This window comes from Antedon mediterranea, chromosome 10 (assembly GCF_964355755.1).
Source record: "Antedon mediterranea chromosome 10, ecAntMedi1.1, whole genome shotgun sequence".
Taxonomy (NCBI): Eukaryota; Metazoa; Echinodermata; class Crinoidea; order Comatulida; family Antedonidae; genus Antedon; species Antedon mediterranea.
The window spans coordinates 16866024-16885695 of NC_092679.1; the positions used below are offsets into that span (position 1 = coordinate 16866024).

General features: G+C 37.6%; 2 protein-coding genes across 5 annotated transcripts in view; both read left to right on the top strand.

Moving 5' to 3' along the window:
• The window catches only part of LOC140061030 (striatin-3-like), a 31738-nt gene that overhangs the window by 1534 nt on the left and 10532 nt on the right, over positions 1 to 19672 (top strand). For 2 of the 4 annotated variants that reach the window (XM_072107433.1, XM_072107435.1), the window contains exons 2-7: positions 1590 to 1693; positions 4977 to 5047; positions 5655 to 5733; positions 6400 to 6594; positions 16111 to 16300; positions 18420 to 18567. In XM_072107433.1, the coding sequence (XP_071963534.1) occupies positions 1590 to 1693; positions 4977 to 5047; positions 5655 to 5733; positions 6400 to 6594; positions 16111 to 16300; positions 18420 to 18567 (787 nt within the window). The remainder of the gene's footprint in view (positions 1 to 1589; positions 1694 to 4976; positions 5048 to 5654; positions 5734 to 6399; positions 6595 to 16110; positions 16301 to 18419; positions 18568 to 19672) is intronic. The other 2 variants (XM_072107434.1, XM_072107437.1) reach the window with 1 other exon arrangement.
• On the top strand, positions 8439 to 10748 carry LOC140061031 (uncharacterized). Its single transcript, XM_072107438.1, has one exon. It carries the CDS (start codon positions 9120 to 9122, stop codon positions 10647 to 10649), a length of 1530 nt encoding a protein of 509 aa, XP_071963539.1. The 5' UTR covers positions 8439 to 9119; the 3' UTR covers positions 10650 to 10748.

The window sequence follows — 19672 nt, forward strand, 5'->3', positions numbered from 1 at the left end:
AGGATTTAAGGAAGGCTTACTGTAGGTTAAAAAAATCTTTAAGAAAACCCCTCTATATAGATTACCAATAAATAAAGGTTTTATACAGACTTTTACCTAGCAATTTTGGTTTTGATGTGGTATTTTTAGGTCTAGGCTAGAGGCAAGTTATTAATAATTCATCGTATTAAATGCTTAAAAGATTACTGTTAGGCTAAAAAAAATCTTTAAGAAAACCCCTTTATATATACAGTATACTACCATTAAAATTGTTTTATTATTACAGACTTTTACCCAGCAATTTTGGTTTTGATGTTGGGTATTTTTTGGGTCTAGGCTAGAGATAAAGTTTTTAATAAATCATATTAAATGCTTTTTTCCCCCCTATTTTTATTTTATTTATATTTTTATTTCATGACTTCTATTTTATATTTAAAAATGGAATGGACACCAGGAAACTACTGTACAGTATAGTATTGCTGAATGAAGTTTTTACATTATTGAAAGAAAACTTTACTGTACATCACTACTTTAGTAACCCCCAAAAATCCCAACGTCAAAGAATTTTGTTTTCATTCAATAAAGGCCATTGAATGCGTTAGCTTTCCGTGAATTCAATTGCATTATTTTACTCTGTTGACCCAAGTTTATTATTCATGCATAAACACAATTCATATTGTACAATTTTTTTGGACACTGTATCTATGATATATGATACAAAACAGCTGTATTAATGAGCTATTATTACACAGTATAGACACTGTTATTGTGTTGGTCATTGATGAGTTTTTTAAATGAATGAACAAGGTTGTATAGGAAAATTATTTACTATACATTTTTTAGTATGCGCCCTCTCTGGAGCCGTGATTTGTTGCATCTCCTCTATAGCCGTAATTTAGGTTTTTTTTACAATTCTGGAGTAGAAACCGCTCATTTGGAACATTTATTTAGGGTAAAAATTTAGTACACTCCTATTATTTATTAAGGGACACTTTCCTGTGAAACGGATGAGTTCAATATATGTATACAGTATCACTATCAGTATGTCCAATCTGTAAGCTGGAGCGGGGACACCCTTAAAATAAAGGCCAATTTACACAGATGACCGGTAATTGTAAGCGGAAAACTGCATAGCTTGTCCCATGCAGAATAACTGTCTATCCTGAAACCCTCCCGTCCAATCTGCCTTGTGTGTAAATGGTCATAAGGAATAACATAGATTCTATATTTTTATTTACTGTTAGTGTTACCATTCGTCTGTGTAAATTGGGACATTTCTATGTACAGTACTGTATACTCTTAATAGGGTTTCTAAACTGTGTGTTAATATTACACTTTTTATTCTAGATAACAATGACATTTATACCTGCAATGTCAATGGGCTCTAGTTAGAATGGATACAAATTTGTAATTTTTACATAAATAGTTTAAAAAGAAAATTGTTCACATACTGTGATAATTATCAGCATTAAATAGCATTAAAAAAATCAAGGCTAAATGTGTTTGATGTTTTTCATAAACCATATTATTATTAGGATTATCTCTGCATCCGCATTTGTGTTTTTTATGTGTTAATTAACATACGATGATTTATGTTTTTAATTTTGCAGGCAAGAATAGCATTCCTTCAAGGTGAACGAAAAGGTCAGGAAAATCTGAAACACGACTTGGTTCGGCGAATAAAGATGTTAGAATATGCGTTAAAACAAGAGAGGTGAGTGACTCATTGTAATACATTAGAGCCTCATCATCATCTTAAACCAAGATCGCTAGCTACAACCAATGGACAGTTTGTGTTTATCATATCCTGGACATTTGGACATCTGGGCATTTGAGACCGATTGATGATCTAATTGTATTTTTAAGAAGGCTACTGTAACTTGTAATTTAAAATTGTATTTAGCTTTGATATATTTAAATCAATTGAATTAAAATTGACAGCAGACATACAGTATTATAAGTCAAAATATACCTTTTAATTCTAAAAATATAGAAACTTGTTCATTGTATTGGTAAGTCTAGGCCTAAATTACAACTTTTAATGTGCCTCGGTAGTGATCAGGTGTGGGTGTCCATTTTTCCAAGCTACTTATCTCTGGAGAAAAAAAATGTATTTTGGCTCAGGTACACTACAGTTTGTTATTGTCTAAAACATCCTGGTTTTCAGCTCACTTAAATCGGATTACTAACTTGTGAGTTCTGAGTGTTAGGTCCTGTTCAGACCTTCAAAGTTATGGTTTTGTATTGTACACTGCATAGGAAAAGATTACTCTAAGCCACCTTTTATGACGATATGAAAACTCAAGATGCTTATGATACGAAAGTCGTGCATTAACGTTTATATAGGTCTGTGTTGCGTTTCAAATTTGTTTTCCCATAATTTGTCTCCTTATATAGTTCTAGTTGTTATCTAATCAATATTAATTGATTTAAAGGAGGTTTGCGCAGCTTTTTTTTTAGGTTTGCGCTGTGAAATCAGTAATTTTCCCAAAAATTGAAGTTTTTCACACAAAAAAAGGCAAACTTAAAGGAATTTTAAATTTTTTCCCCATAAATTGTCTCCCTATATAGGTCTAGTTGTGTTTTAATCAATATTAATTGATTTAAAGGAGGTTTGCGCAGCTTTTTTTGGAGGTTTGCGCTGTGAAATCAGTAATTTTCCCAAAAATTGAAGTTTTTTACCCAAAAAAGGGCAAACTTGAAGGAATCTCAAATGTTTTTTCCCATAAATTGTCTCCCTATATAGGTCTAGTTGTGTTTTAATCTATATTAATAGATTTAAAGGAGGTTTGCGCAGCTTTTTTTGTTCTTTGCGCTGTTAAATTAGTAATTTTCCCAAAAATTGAAGTTTTTCACCCAAAAAAAGGCAAACTTAAAGGAATTTCAAATTTTTTTCCTCATAAATTGTCTCCCTATATAATTCTAGTTGTGTTCTAATCAATAATAATTGTTTTGAAGGAGGTTTGCGCAGCTTTTTTTGTTGTTTGCGCAGTTTAGCAATACCCACGATCAGTGACACTTTGACTTTAAACAAAAGCTTACTTAATCGAATCTGAACATTTTGCTAATTCTTGTGCTAATTATGTGAGTTACCGTGCTTTAAGATAAGAACAATTTGTTGGTCTGAACATACCCTTAGAATACATGCCTGTCATGTGTCGGCTGTACTAAAGAAAGTTTATTTATTCCCTATAGGACATGTCAATGAAACACAATAGATTTTATTATGGACATTAATTTGGTGAATAATGTAAAAATAGCACTTTATCACTATCATCAGTTCATTAACGGGAATAATAGTATAATATCACTGTTCAGAAAGTACCAATGATTAATCAAAAAATAAGGTTATGCAAATGTACCATCTGTTTAACTTTTTTTTTAAATACACTTGAATGATGTCATCATAGATATTATGCTGATAACATTATTATATTTTATTATTAATACAAATAATAGATTTATAAGCTAGGAAGCCGGTATTAGTAATTCATTTCTGATTTCATAAACCTTTACAGAAAGTTGAATTTAAACATCTGATTGTCAAAATGTGTTCTCGGTAGAAAGTGAAAATTCGTAATTAATAAGTTAATTGCAGTTTGGTAATACTACTCTATATACTTTAAACAGATTTTGTTTTCTGTACAAATGACACAGATGCAATTTTCATGAAATTCTGTAGTAGAACCTCTCTTTGAAAGCACGTACCTCAAAAAAGACATCCCTACAGTAGTAGTATGTTTTAACCAAAGATTTTATATAGCCGAAGGCTAGATCGCAAAGAACAATGTTATAGCAGTTCAAAAAGTGATTCTCCATGGAGAAGGAACCAACAAGATGGCGGCTGCATTCGACCAATCAGATATGCCCTACGCAGTACGCACTACTACGCCTGTGTTGAGCCTATCTGCGGGAGAACGATACGCAACGCAGCGCATTAAGCATATAAACATGAACGTATTCTATATGATCTGACCTCGTATACAAAAAATGCTAGATTACCAAGAAATTATTCATTCTATTGCGATTAACAATAATTATATTTAATTTTATAACAACTTTACTGTGCTTTGACAAGAATATGTGTTGTAATTTATGTGGTCTTAATGTATTATGTTAGATTATTATTTTTTATATTATTAAATAATGTTTTTGAACATCTATACGGCCACCATCTTGTTGGTTCCCCTCCTGTTGGAATCACTTTTCAGTCTGGAATACATCCTCTAGCCTTCGGCATTACCTCACTGGTTTTAACACTACTGTACAGTACTACAGACGGACATTTTGTTGTGTCCCAAAAGGTGTCCCTTTAATAGAGGTTCTACTGAAATTTAACTCTAGTATTTTAATTTATTGTTGTTGTTAATGTTAGTGGCATTTACTGTATTTCAGTTCACTTCAGAATTACAAAATTATGTACAGATTTGTTTAAATTAAAATTATTAAAAATTGTTACTCAAACCAATTTCTGTTACTAACAACAACATCAGTACTTCTCAATGATACTGTAGTATCAGTATTCTATTAGTAAACCTATAAACTCTTAAGTTCTATGGAGTATTTGGCAATGAAAACTACATATAAAGTACTGAGCAGTAGCATAAAAACCTAGATTTACAGTATAAAGTACTGTACAAAAAGCTAACATAACCAATCAATTTGTTATAGAGCACTTAGCATAGCTTCAGGCTATAGATGTTCCCATTGTTACAGTAATTATCTCTCAGATACCTATCTGCTGTTGACATTTTGGGTCATGTACTATTCTGCTATTGGTTGATTATATGTGCCCTGTACATGTATGTCATCATAGGTGTATGAATCATCAAGGTACATAATAATCTATTCTATTTATAATCCTATGGTAAATTCAGGAATTGATTTTTTTTTAATTCATTAGCTATTTATTTATTATTTTAAGTTGTTTATCATTTTTTGTTTGTTTAAATAATAATATTTCATATCTTAATATTTGTTTTGTGTTTTTCCTTCAGATCAAAATTTCACAAATTAAAATTCGGAACTGATCCTTCTGGGGAATTAAAACCACCAACGTTTGAAGGAGGTATGTATAAATTTATACTTTGATACTGTGTTTGAATTAAGAATAAATTCTTAAAGATATATTGTCCCCTCAAAAAATTATTTTATACATTTTTTAATGAATATCCAAAAATTGGATCAGAAAAAAAAAATTTTTACATGAAAAAAAATTTCAAATTGACTGGAAATCAATGGGTTTTTAAAAGAGCCAAAATATTAAAACCAAAGCACTATCAGTGTCAGGCAAAAATCGGAGACAATTTTAGACTTACTCATGATGGAATTTGCATTTAATTCTGAGGTAGGACTCAAACCCAGGACCTACAGATCACTACCCGACGTTCATCCTCTAGATCATTAAGCTTAACTCACATTCTTGTGTCTGATTGGTAGTTGTTATTTGATAATAAATTAATAATAAACCACAATGATGCTTTTATTTTGTTCCCCATCTTTCGGATTGGACATTGAGAACTAGGAATGTGCTTAGTTGTTAGGTTTTCATCAACAGAACTATACAAAGATTACCATACAGAGTTTGGTATTTACCATTGTCTCTTATGTGATTTATTAAAGTGGTCATTTGTTCGTCACACCTGATTTTATTTCTTTTTTTTTTTAATTTTCAGATGATATAAGTGAAGATGACTCTGTTATCTCTCCAAATGCACAAGTCAATTTCAAACAAGGAAGGCAGTTACTTAGGCAGTAAGTAATCCTTATGTGTGTCACATGACTGATATTGTGTAAACAAATGCAGTGGGAGCGGGGATGGTTATTGTATTACAAATTGTAAATGAAACATAAATTATAATGTCACCTTTCTTTATGACTGACATTGACAACCTATTGTTCATGGAACCATAGCAATACACTGTTGTGTGACTGTTATACACAAGTGGTTGTGATACAGTGTCGTGTGCTACCTGTATCATAGGAACAATGTAAAGATCTGTCTACACTATCAAACTTTATGTGACAAAAAAATGTGATGTGCCCATATATGGATCACACTTTTTCTGTCAAACTAGTTTGATAATGTAGACAGAGCTTAAGAGACACTATATGGATTCTAACCTTACTGATCCCATTAATTAATTAATTTGATGCCAAAAATATAATGCTTACCTTATTAAAGTGATTCTTACCTTAGTGAAATAAGGAGGCAAAGAGTATTACTCGTATAGACTGCCTCCTCTCATAGTGTTTATGTGCGAGTCATATGTACGTTTAAAAGTTTTTAGTGTTGGGCTTGAAACAATGTGGTAAAGGTAATAAATTATCTCTACTAAAGGTATTAAACCGGGATTTACACAACTTAAAACGATGACCTCGCCATAATACATAATTTACCTCTGTTTAAACTTGTTTCAGATATTTACAAGAGATTGGTTATACCGACACAATCCTAGATGTACGATCAAACCGAGTGCGGTCTTTACTTGGCCTACAGTCCGGTGAACAGAATTCAAATAATGTAGAAAGTGATGGTACCTCACCTGTAGAGCCATTAGTGAACGGAGAGAGCCCAGCAAAACCAAACCGATCAGACCCAAATGCAATTAAAAGGTATTGTAATGTATAATTATTCCATTAATATACTATATAAATAATGTATAAACTACATTTAAATCCATTTGATTTTTTAATTTTGTATCATATCCTGTTCATTATTGTTTCACATTTAAACAGGTTTTTATCAGATAAAAAAAAACGTTGAGCTATTCTTTAGAATGACGCATGGTGGAAAATAGTGTGTAGTATTTGCCATTTATAACTGCCCTATCCTGCAGCCAATTTCCGAGTGCAGTATTTTTAACGGGCCTAGCCTGACAATTTTTAAACTCCACTCCCAAAGACTTGTAATAGGTATCCCAATGAAAGCGCACAGAGGGGTATCACTTTTGAAATATTGACGAAATTCGAAAAAGTAGTATGACTTTGATGTTAAATAAATCGTATTCAATCTTAATTAATACTTACAAAATTTATATTGTTTGAAAGTACTTGTTTTAATCTATGTATAAGTGTGTTTATAATTAAAATTAATGAATTAGTTGCCGAGAAAATGCGATTTTAAAACGGTTCTAAAATCCCGTCGAGCCGATTTCCGCGCGTTGAAAACCTCATCGGAAAATCCCCATCAGTTTTCAAAACACGATCGCACGATTACCATTGGAGCTAGCGGATTAATTTTTGTTGTATGTTATCAGGCTTTAAATAAGCTTTAATTTGATACGAAAATCGTCTTCTATAAATAGGTTTTTCGTAACGAAAAGGTAATTTTTGTGACAAAAATCCAATTTTGATTCACCGTTTATGGAAAAATATTATGGATTTTGGTATTAAATTATAGCTAAATCTACATTGAAATCGATAAAACATAGTTTACAAACGTATTGTGCATGGTAATTGAGCGAACTACATTTTAAAATGGTGCATGAGGCGTAAATCCCGTTCAAAATTTTAAAGATCCAACCATTATAATCCGGTGAATATTGTAGTGAGTAAAATATTGTACTCTAAAATACGCGCGTGTTTGTTGTGGCGTTTTCCGTTAAATACATTAATGCACCCTATCAGCGAATGGTACGTTCCATATTTTGAACACGTTGTTTAGTTTTCCTCGCTCGAGTTCGACCGGCTCGACGCGAGATGTGTGACAGCAGCGATGTCGGAGATTGACATGTCCTTTTCCGTCGTAGAATATCTGGTTTTACACATTAATTTAACAACTTAAAATTGATGTAATGTGCGGAAGATTTATTATGCAAGTATACAATGCAAATGCGTTAGGTTAAAATGTACCGAGGAAATTTATTAAGCTAATTTACCAACGTTACATTTGACTCTGTATACGGCGGCCGAAAGTCATTAACTGCGACCGAAATACTTTAACGGAGCGACTACTGATCGCGAGTAAGCCGTGACTTGGCCTAAACTTTAGCTCCGTATTTCAATTTAATAACGTAATAATACGAAAAGAAAACAATTTTTATAATGTTATATATACTATTCAGGTAAACAATTAATTGTTTTAATTAACATTGATTATTTTAAATGAGTTTATTTTGACCCATACTGTGCGTTTGCCTTAAAAGAGCATATTTTACTTAGCAGCCCGGCTTAGATTTGGTGTCATAATCATATGGGCCTAAAATCTTGTTTTACGTATTCAAAAGTTATATATAATAGTATTTATGATTGAAATTATAAATATAAAGTATATTAAAATATTCTAATAATTATACTTACCGAAAATTAGTGTAAAAGAAAGGAAACAGTACACACCGTTTTTAACATACTTTTTCATTTTTTCTTTTTATAATTTTAAATTTCACCATTAAAACAATTTTTTTTTTTCATATACACATCTAAAATATATTTATTAATGAAATATACACTACATTCTAACAAGTACAAAAAAAAATTCAATGAATTAGTACAGTAGTTCAAAAGTTACAGATCATTGAAAAATAGCAGTTTTTTCATTTTTTTAGGGAATTCCAGCAAAAATGGGCGTTAAATGCTTTCCTACCACTTTGCGGACCAATAATTTAAAAAATAGGTTTCGTTGAGGCTCCAAAAAAAATAGAGTTGTACAGTCTATATCGTGCCTAGCTTACCTGGATAAACCAACATAAGCCTCTCTCTCCGACGAGAGGTAAACATTACGAAAAGAAGAACATTAATAACATTAATTTTTCCCCACCCCCGTCGGATAATGGATCAGTCCGCCACCAGTACGCCCTCAAGTGAGACACACCCACTTATCATCGTCATCATTTCTTTTCGTAACGTCGTTGTGTACGTACGTCTTTTCTGAACACATTCCTGGAATTCCTGAGGAATTTGCGATAAAGACTTTATACTGTAGACTGGAAGAGAAGAATAGAGCAAGAAAACGAAGCTAAGTGTAGTAGATCGTTATCTTGTGGTTGGATACGTTTAGAATCGTTACCCTTGGCTAGTTGCCAGGAGTTAAAATTTAGCGTTGTAAGCCGTTATCCAGTGTGTTTCACCTGGATAGAAATACTGGAAGATCTTTTGTTGTTCGTTAGGCTAGTGGGGAAAAGTAGGTCTGTTAGATCACCATGCCTAAGCAGGAGTGTGTTAAATGTAGGGGTCCCCGCTCTACCGTGAAGTGGGACCGCCACTTGGAGTGCATAAATTGCCGCACGTGTACCGAGTTGTCGCCGTGCGATGTTTGTGTCCGCTGGACACCGTCCAAGTTCAAATCGCTCACTAGGCCTAAAGAACGCACGGAAGCTGTACCACCTCCGGAGGTGGGTACCGCTGATACGGCAGGCCCTCCTGTCGTTGCGCCGGAAGTTAGCCTTCCAGATATGCCTGCACCGGCTGCGGCCTCTGCGGTTCCGGGGGTGAATGAGATTTCTCCGGGGTTACTGCAAGCCATTGTTGCAGCTGTGAGAGCTCTGCCGAGGGATGAGCCTGAGGTACCCTCTCAGATTAGACCTCCTCCCCAGATTCCATACATTGATGTTGGCCCACAGCAGACCTCGTTTTTCGATGGTTCGTCCGTCCGGCAAAGGGACTACGATAGTGACAGGACGATGGCCTCGCTCTCTGACGATGATAGAGATAGCTTACGAGAGCAGGCCGGGCCAGGGGAGGAAGGTCTGCAGGCGCTAGTTATGCGGACGGTCCCCGCGGTGCTGTCCTTTCTCGGCGTCGATTTCACGTATCGCGAGCCTAAACATACTCCTTCGTCTAAGCGGTTTTCCACTTTTGGCGTACGCACGCCCTTTAAGAAGGTATCTTCGTGCCCGGTTACGCCTCTCGATCCAGAACTTGTGGAACGTGTGGAGCTGATCGCTAAGGAGTCCAAGATTCGTAGGCCTATGCCTTATAGCCTGTCATCGGCTTTTCCGGTGCCGCAGAAACAATTCGAACTGTACATCGCGGCGCCGAGCGTCCCGGAGGCAGCGAAGGAACGGGTCCGTGAGGACCAGAACCTGGACCCGTCCAGGACTAATTTTTTGAAGCCTTCGGAATCCCGCACAGAGGACGTCCTTACGTCCGTCGACAGGGCCGCACGCGAGACGCTTAGAGCCGCCTCTATGGCCGGGTACTTGCTATCCTTTCTGGCTGATCCAGAACATCCGCCCCAGGGCGATTCGGACGTGATAGCTCTACTACAGCAGATCATGGGCCTGGTTGTTGATCAACAGGCAACGATCTCATTATCTGCGGCCGCGGCCCGTCGCGTTAACGTCTTGGGTGCAACTGACATCGCACCGACCGATTTCCGTAGGTTTACTACGTCTGACTCCTTCGGGGCGCAGGACTTGTTCTTTGGCTCCTTCTCACAGAAGGAAGATAAATGGGCCCGTGAGAGGGAAGCTCGTCGGGAGACAAGAGCGCGCTTCCCGCAAAAACGCCGAGCTAGCAATTCACGCTCAAGGACAGCCGCACGACCGCCGCCTGCCCCTGCTGCTCCTCAGCAGATGCAGCCTCCCCCGCCGCCACCGGCTCAGCCTATGCAAAGTCAGGCTTCTACATCAAGACAGGCTTCACACCCCCCTCGCGGAATGCGAAATAGGGGTGGCAAAGGCGCCACCAACAGGAGTGGTCGCCGGTATTATAATGTGAAGCGCCGGTGACGGCTTGGGGGCGCCCGTCCCTCCAAGCGAGGGCGGGCAGGTGGGGGGTCGCTTGAAACGGTTTTCACGGGTTTGGGAGACCCTGACCACAGACAGATGGGTTCTCTCCACCGTGACACACGGGTATCGTATCGAATTCTCGAGCCCTCCGGTGAGCGGAGGTGCCCGGCACACGAGGATTCCGTCAGAGCCGGAAAAGAGTCAAGCGCTCATGACGGGCCTCGAAGCACTGCTCCAGAAAGGAGCTGTGGTGCATGTTCAAAAAGAACAACTTACGATCCCGGGACACGAATCCACCGTTTTCCTCGCCCAGAAAAAATCGGGCGATTGGCGACCCATCCTAAACCTCAAAAGTCTGAACAAGCGGTACATTCGGCCCCGCAGGTTCAGGATGGAGACTGTCTCATCTATCCTGTTGGGGCTAAGACGAGGGGACTGGGCAGCCACAATAGACTTGAAAGACGCGTACTTTCACGTGCCTATTGCGCAAGAACACCAGAGTTGGCTGCGCTTCCGCATTCACGATCAGGTATACCAATTCGTAGCTCTGCCGTTCGGCCTCTCAACGGCCCCACGAGTGTTTACTCGTCTAGTGAGAACCCTGGCGGCGTTCTTTCATCAACACGGCATCAGAGTGTTCATGTACTTAGACGATTGGTTGATCGTGGCCCAGTCCAGGGACCAGCTGCTGAGCAGCTTATCTTTTGTCCGCCTCGTGACGGAACAAGCAGGGTTCATAATAAACGAGGAGAAGTCATGTCTTCTCCCTTCTCAGAACCCTCTGTATCTCGGAGCCCAAATAAATTTGGTTACGGGCCGTGCGTGCCCATCCATCGAGCGTGTGGCCAAGGCAAGAACTGCAGTGCTACATCTTATCAATGCTCAGGCTCCGACGGCGTACGACTGGCTACGCACCTTGGGGTCACTGGCCAGCTTCGTCGCCCTCGTTCCGTTCTGCCGGTTAAGGATGCGGCCTCTACATCTGCACCTTCTGGCAGCATACCGCCCAAGATCAGACTCTCTACACAAGGTGGTTCCAACGAATGCGTTCATTATCTCGCATCTCGAATGGTGGCTCGTGGAAGACAGGTTACTTGTGGGCACACCTATACAAAGGTCAATTCCGGAGGTCCGTGTGGAAACGGACGCATCCGAAGTAGGCTGGGGCGGTCACATACCGTCTCCGGACATTCGCGTCTCCGGCCTCTGGTCGCCCGAGGAGACGCGCGCCCACATCAACCTGCTCGAACTTTGGGCAGTCGAGCGCTCATTGGAGGCTCTTCTTCCCCATCTGGCAAATCGCCATGTTCTCGTCAATTCCGACAACACAACCGTCGTGGCATACATAAACAGGCAAGGGGGTACACGGTCCCCCACGCTATGTTGCCACACGTGGACGTTGCTAATGTGGTGTATAAGACACAACATCCAACTGTCAGCGGCCCACATTGCGGGTCGTCTGAACATAGTGGCGGACGCACTGTCCCGTCCACTTCTACGTCCTACGGAATGGCGTCTTCTTCCAATAATCGCCACCCAGATCTTCAACCACTTTGGGCGGCCCCATGTAGATCTGTTTGCGACGTCAGGCAACACGCAGCTCCCGACGTTCTGCAGTCGATATCGGGATGCACATGCGTGGGCGGTGGATGCCCTGTCCATACCATGGGACAACCTTTGGGCATATGCCTTTCCACCGATTTCAATACTGCCACTGGTCCTGACGCACATTCAGCGCCATCAATGCCGAGTCCTACTAATAGCGCCGTATTGGCCCAGGCAGCCGTGGTTTCCACTGCTTCTAGGCCTTCTGTACGATCAGCCGTTACGTCTTCCGATTCGGAACGACTTGCTGACGCAGGGCCGAGCTCGGTTTGCTCTACCGAACCTCATATCCCTCGACCTGACTGTATGGCCATTGTCAGGGATCGTTTCAGAGACTCAGGCATTCCAGATGGTCCGGCCGCCCTCGCGGCGAAATCCCGACGGGAATCCACTCTTGCTGTCTACAATAGCCGATTAAAACACTTTTTCGAATGGTGCAAGCGCCAGAAGACCGACCCTATGAAAGTGACTTTGGGCCAGGTCTGCGCTTTCCTACATTACCTGTTTGAGTCAGGTCTGCAGGTTCGCACCGTATCCGGCTATCGGTCTGCCTTGGCTGCAGTAATTCCGAATTTTAAAGACGGCTCGACCATCTCTTCATCCCCTGCAATTTCCAGTTTGCTTCGCGGGATGTTTCGAGAACGGCCTCCTACTAAGGCCCTGATTCCACGTTGGGACGTCAATGTCGTCCTAGCCGCTCTTATGCGTCCACCCTTTGAGCCCCTGAGTAGGGCATCACTTTACAACCTGACTCTCAAAACTGCCTTTTTGATTGCACTAGCCTCGTGCAAGCGCAGAGGTGAACTGCATGCTCTTTCTCTGGAGCCAGGGCACATCAGGTTTGAACGGGGTGGCGCGCGGTTGGTTTTTAGAAAAGATTTCCTTGCAAAATCTCAGACATTGAACTTCTCGCCGCCGACTGTGTTTATTCCCACCATTGCTGCATATTCAGGGGTTGAGGAAGACAGACTTTGGTGCCCGGTGCGGGCACTAAAGTTTTACATCAAACGCACAGAGTCCATTCGGGTCTCAGCGTCACATCTGTTCGTATCGACAGTTGCACCCTTCCGACCGGCTGCTCGGTCGACGCTGGCAAACTGGGTCGTGGCAGCCATCCGGGCTGGTTACGACTCCACAGATACGCCTCCTCCGGCACATATGCACCAAGTGCGTGGCATAGCCGCTTCATGGGCGCTGTTTGCTGGGGTGCCCCTTCCAGACATCCTGCAAGCGGCATGGTGGCGATCACAGTCCACCTTCACATCCCACTACCTGTCGGATACCTCCGCAAACCAGTCTACGGTGGCGGCTTTAATCTTGAAGCCCAGACACTAGGTATGTATGACAATGTTTACCTTGCCTCCCGCCTCCGACTAGACTCTAGTCCGGTGCTACACTGGCTTATGTTGGTTTATCCAGGTAAGCTAGGCACGATATAGACTACACAAACCAACAGTGGTGTTGGTAGTCTATGAGTGCCGCTTACCTGGATAAACGCCCTCCCTACCGTCCCCTCAGGCAGGTGGTCTTGAGAAATGATGACGATGATAAGTGGGTGTGTCTCACTTGAGGGCGTACTGGTGGCGGACTGATCCATTATCCGACGGGGGTGGGGAAAAATTAATGTTATTAATGTTCTTCTTTTCGTAATGTTTACCTCTCGTCGGAGAGAGAGGCTTATGTTGGTTTATCCAGGTAAGCGGCACTCATAGACTACCAACACCACTGTTGGTTTGTGTAACTCTGTGATATCTATAGGTTTAACAAAATTCAAAACTTTTAACTAATTATTGTAAAAGTTATAACCTTTTAAAAATGCTTCCAATTTCAACTGCAAAAAACACCATTTTTAGGCAAAAAATCGTATATTTTTTTACCACTTTAAATAACCATAACTTTAGAACGGGTAATCGGATTTCAATCATTTAAATCGCAAAATGCTAATTACATTAAGTTCTTTATGGTTAACTGAAAGAAAATGTAAAAAAATTAATCTGAATTTTTTCATTGGGATACCTACTTGTAATAAGACTTTGTTTATGTAGAACATCTTGTGATGTTTGTGTTGTTTACAGGATTCCCACCTTTAAGAAAGATAGTGAATGAATTTATCCTTGTAAATTCACCTAAATATAAAAAAAAACTTTTTATTAAAAATGGAAGTGGCAATTCATTGAATAGAACAATCTTTCAACGTATAAAAATATCCTTCCCATTCATAAACTATGACATTGCTAGAAAAGAAATAGACTATAAGAATTACAAAACGAATTACTCTTTAGTGTTCTCAATTTAGTTTCTGTTTTTGTATCAAAAGATCAGCCCCTTTTTTTGTGTTTTTTTTATGGGCATTTTATCACAATAATATTATTTTCACTTGGCAAGGGCATAATTTGAGATAAAATCCTGAAAAAGTCAAAAATACAAATTGATATAAATCGCCTTCATACAATCAAATGTGCAATCTTATCATGAAAGCTATTTTTACCGTTGAACAGTGAAATTTCACTTGTGTAAAACAGAAAGTACTCGTCGGTACTTCTAATATTTTGGCAACTTATTCAATGTAGTCGTGACACCCCTTTGATAACCTGTACGTTTAGATATGCACTTAAATCTGAACTATAAATCATTTTAGTATCCTGTTTTTCTTTCTTTTTCTATTCAATGATAAGTTGGTATTCTTATTATGTACCTTTACTTGGCATTAATGTCATTTTTAATACCCTAAAAAATTCAGATGTACTGTAAGCTCACCCTGAGTTTTGATTAATTAATTTTACGCACACACAGGAGCACACGGTTTCATAGACAGTATGAAATTGGTATTAAACGTGGTTCCCACTAGTACGTCAAGCAACGTAAGAAAATGCCCTTCAAATAATTGTGTTTTCCCCTGCGTCAGAAAATCAAAACCTGATTGTTGTACTTCAACATTGCCGTAGACTTTAACCTGGTTTACTCCACATACTTTTGAGTACGTGTTGTACTACTGTATTTTTCCACTGTTCGTTTGCGTTGCTGCATGAAATCAAACTGATTTGATTTCTTGTAGCGATGTTTTGCAGCACTGTTGCGTCATTCGTTCCCACTTGTGATTGCGCAAATATAGCACTCTGCGTCGATACGTCACTGCATTGTGTTCTAGTGGGAATCACACTTTAGACTTACACATTGTTTTCAAGAACACAATTTTGTACAATTGCTAAAAATATTATCTGTTGATATAAGTTTGCGGTACACCACGTATGTCGACGTTTCGATCAATATGCTTTGATCGTCCTCAGGAGTGTGAATGCAGAAAGTCATGTACCGCAAACTTTTGATTTTGATTTTTGCCATGCAAATTACTAAATAAATGCGTGAATCTCACAAAAATAAATGCATATTTAGTTCAATTATGAGATTAAAAACAAGCAGAACTTCCTTTTGTATAGAAACTGCTATCTTGCTTATGTTTACATTTCATTTTATAGTTGTCAGTTTCTCCCTTTATTTAAATTAATTATTTATTTTGCACGGATTGGTAAACTACTTTTAATTCCTGAGCTCACGTTCATTCTGTTTAATTAAGATACTAATCACTTAGTAGGAAAGATGCGATATTGATTAATATTTGGTTTGATGTTTTATTCATCTTTTTCATCATTTTTCATATTAATTTATGACATGTTTTGTACGGAATCTAAATTAAAGTTAAATTACGATTTTCTTGCTACCAGATTCCGGCTTCAGTCTGAATGTTTAGACTTAGACTCGCGCTTATTTGATCAGATTTATAAAACAAATAAATTAATACAATTAATAGAATCCAGTAATAGGTTGTTGACAGATTTGTTTATATTATGTTAATTAGGCAAGATAAAAGAATACCTAACCAGTTACCCGAGGGCGTATTAGATAATGTTCTTTCGTCGTTTGAATTACTTGGAAGTGAAAACGTTGAAGAAACCGAAAATGGTGACCTAGAAGATGGCGGTACAGCAGATGACGAGGCTGATGATAGTATGAACAAGAATATGGCAACTATTATTAAAAGGAAAAAGGTAATTTAATTTTTTATAATAATTGTTACATAATATACATACTACAAGAGAAAATGTCTGTATGTATCGTTTTTTTAAAATAATAATATTTTTTGTTTGTATAGTGCCATTCCAACGATCATTGATCATGGCGTAGACTTGCCCAAGTCTGTAGTTATTGTTTTTTTTATGTTAGTCCACCAGTCGGCTTTTTGATGTTTGTCTGAAAACTACAAGTTTACAACAAGCTCAAGTAGTATACGTATGGAACACCATTTGTGCCAAAATATTTATCTTTTTACTAATATTAAGTCAAAACTCCGTCTAGAACCTAGATTAAGCTCTAGGCCTAGCTGTGAATAGGTTGGTGCTGTATCTTAGGTTAATGCCTAACATTGCAGTGCAATATAAAAAGTAGGGCTAACATCTTAAATACTGCATCCGTTCACAATTTATAATTTCTAAAAAAAAGAACAATCAATATTTACTCACAAAAACATTGTGATTATAATGTGTAGCATTATTAACTGCTTTTGGTCATTTCAATCTACTTCCTTTGACAGCAAAAATTAGAAACTTGATTGTTCCTTAGATAAGTTTGAGGAGGCAGCCAAACATTTAACAGGGACCTTAAGCGAAACGAGATGGCCCTGACAAGTGCCGATCTTACACTTTTCTTATCAGGAACGAGTGGAAATGACGCGCATTTGTTTTATAATTAGAAACTATTAGTAAAGTATCTAATTTCAAACTTTAGTTTTTCATTTGATTTTTTCTGGACTTGTTGTACTTGTACCTTTAAAAACAGTGGGTGATGATTGTTTATTTTATAAGTGACCATACAATGAGTGTTTAGAGAAATGTTACTGGAGAAACAATATAAGGTAAGTCATAGGGTAATATATAAGTAACTATTTTCAGTTTATGTCATCTATATTACGGTGATTTAATTAAATATGTTAGCAATTAGTTGCTAATTGTCAAAACACGACAGCGATGATTACGGCTGCAACATTATGGGAGGCTGTTTCCAGATGTGTTTGATCCAAAACATTACTAGGGTAATAATGTGAAGCGCTTAGATGCTTTGTGCATTAAGCTCTATAAAAGGAACGACGTATTATTAATTATTATTATTATTAAATCATGTTAAATTTATTTTGTTCAAAAAATCAGCATGTAAATCTAAATTATTATTTGGATGCATGTTTTTTTTTTTAAATATAACTACAGTAGAAATATTTAATATTAATTCATTATTATAAAATACAGAATTGGTAATTATTATTTTACCTTAATATGCTCAATGTTTCGTTATAAATGTTAATACTAAATATTAAATAATGCAGTAAAATGCTATAAAATAAATATTTAATTTTGTCATATTAAATCAATGTTAAATAGTGAGATTTTTTTATTGTTGTCCAATCTATATTGGGTTAAAAATAATCATGATGAAACGCTACATTAAACATTTAATCCTGTCTGTAGGCTAATGAAAGTTGATGTGGCCCTTCTGTACACCCCTGATAGGCACACGTTTCACCCCTGTAACAGGAACTAACTCTAATTCAATTTTCATTATTTTGATAAGAGCTGGCTAAAGTACCTCTGTTTTGTCTTAAAAAGTTGACTGCGCTGTACTCTTAGTAATAATAACAACTTGTTTTTATTTTAATTATTTGGCACTTTTTGTATATTAATTTTTTAAAAGAAATATATATCTTTACACTTGACTCCTACTGGAATACTGGAAAAAAATATTTTTTTCTCCCTGACATCAGTACTTTTGTGCCAATCATTTTCATTTTTCAGAAAATAGAACTGAAAAATTGGTTTTTGTTTTTGTTTTTTTAAAGACAAAGAGAGAGACGTTCTAATCTAAATCATGATCATGAGAAAAAACAATTGAAATATCTGCCAAAGTGAAAAAAAAAATTGCTTAATTTTCTTGATATATGCACTGATTATTAAACTACTATGGCTCAAAAACACTTTTAAAATTTAAATCTCAAAAGAGATCCATAAATATTTATTGACTTAAAGGTAAATGTCACTTGAGTGTGATTGTTATGGCCACAGTGCTATCATGGTATTTTAAAATCAGATTTTAAATAATTTTCCCTCTTTTTCTTTGCAGCCTATTCTTGGGAACGAAAGCATGGTGGAAGATGTTGTCACAGATCCAGACACGGAAGAGGCACTGGCAGAGTTTGACTTCCTTGTGGCAGAGGGCGGCGAGGGAGCTGGAGAAGCACGCACCACTGGCGACGGTACTGAATGGCTAGGTAGTAAATTAGCAAACAAACTAACACAGTGGTCGTTGTGTAAGAGCTACAGTGGCGTCCTCATTGACAATCGTGTAATTGTATGACCAATTGACGTAATGTCTGTGTTGGGTGTTCAATCTTCTGCTTGCCCTCCCTCCTTTATTCCTTCATTTTCTATTGTCCTAGCATCTTGACATGTTATCTGTATATCAATATTTCCTACAGTCCGTAGAAAAGTATTTGATAAAAGATTGTTTAACTTTGATTAACAAAAAACAGTATTTAGAAACTAATAGGTTTTGATCTCTAATCTAACTATATTAGAGGACTAGTAGATGATTTATTTAAAGGTAGTCCCATAGCATCTATGTATGAACTGTGGCAGGTCAAAATGCTTTGATGTCTCCATGCACTTAAATTAAATGAAATTTCCATCCTACAATACATGCATATTTGACAATTAGACAAGATTTTCTTGTGAAGGGGAATACACCAACTGTATGCCACTGTATCTACAGCACATATAATAGTCAATAGGAAACACAAACTCTACTCCAATCAATTTGCACTATGCTTTAAGCTCTGTCTACACTATCAAAAAAGTGTGATATGTTCAAGTATGGTAGTGGCATGCCCAAATATGGTAGTGATATTGATAAATATGGTATTAATATGACATCATCATCATTAAATGGGCACATCATATTTTGTTGTTCCATAAAGTTTGATAGTGTAAACAGAGCTTTAGTTTATAATCCCATATAGTAGAACACCTGTTAATGGAACACTTTAGGGACCCAACAAATTGTCTCCGTAATAATAGGGTGTTCCCTGAATAGGGGTGTCCCAAAGAAGGGGAGTCTACTGTATTAACAGCCACGTTTAAAACTTTCATGATCGATAGAAATGGCTAGCTCATATGAATTTAAAAATAGAATATTTCCATTTGCATGACAAATTATTGGGCCAAAACAATCGGCAATTAAAGAATTTAGTGTATTTTGAAGAAGTCCATAATATATTACATTTTAAAGTTTTAGGAGCCCAACTAATGAAATGAGTCATGCCAGTAGCGTTAAGCTCTGTCTATTATTATTATCAAACTTTATGTGACAAAAAAATG

Coding starts and splice junctions, on each gene's coding strand:
- LOC140061031 (XM_072107438.1), top strand. CDS start 9,120: ATGCCTAAGCAGGAGTGTGTTAAATGTAGGGGTCCCCGCTCTACCGTG.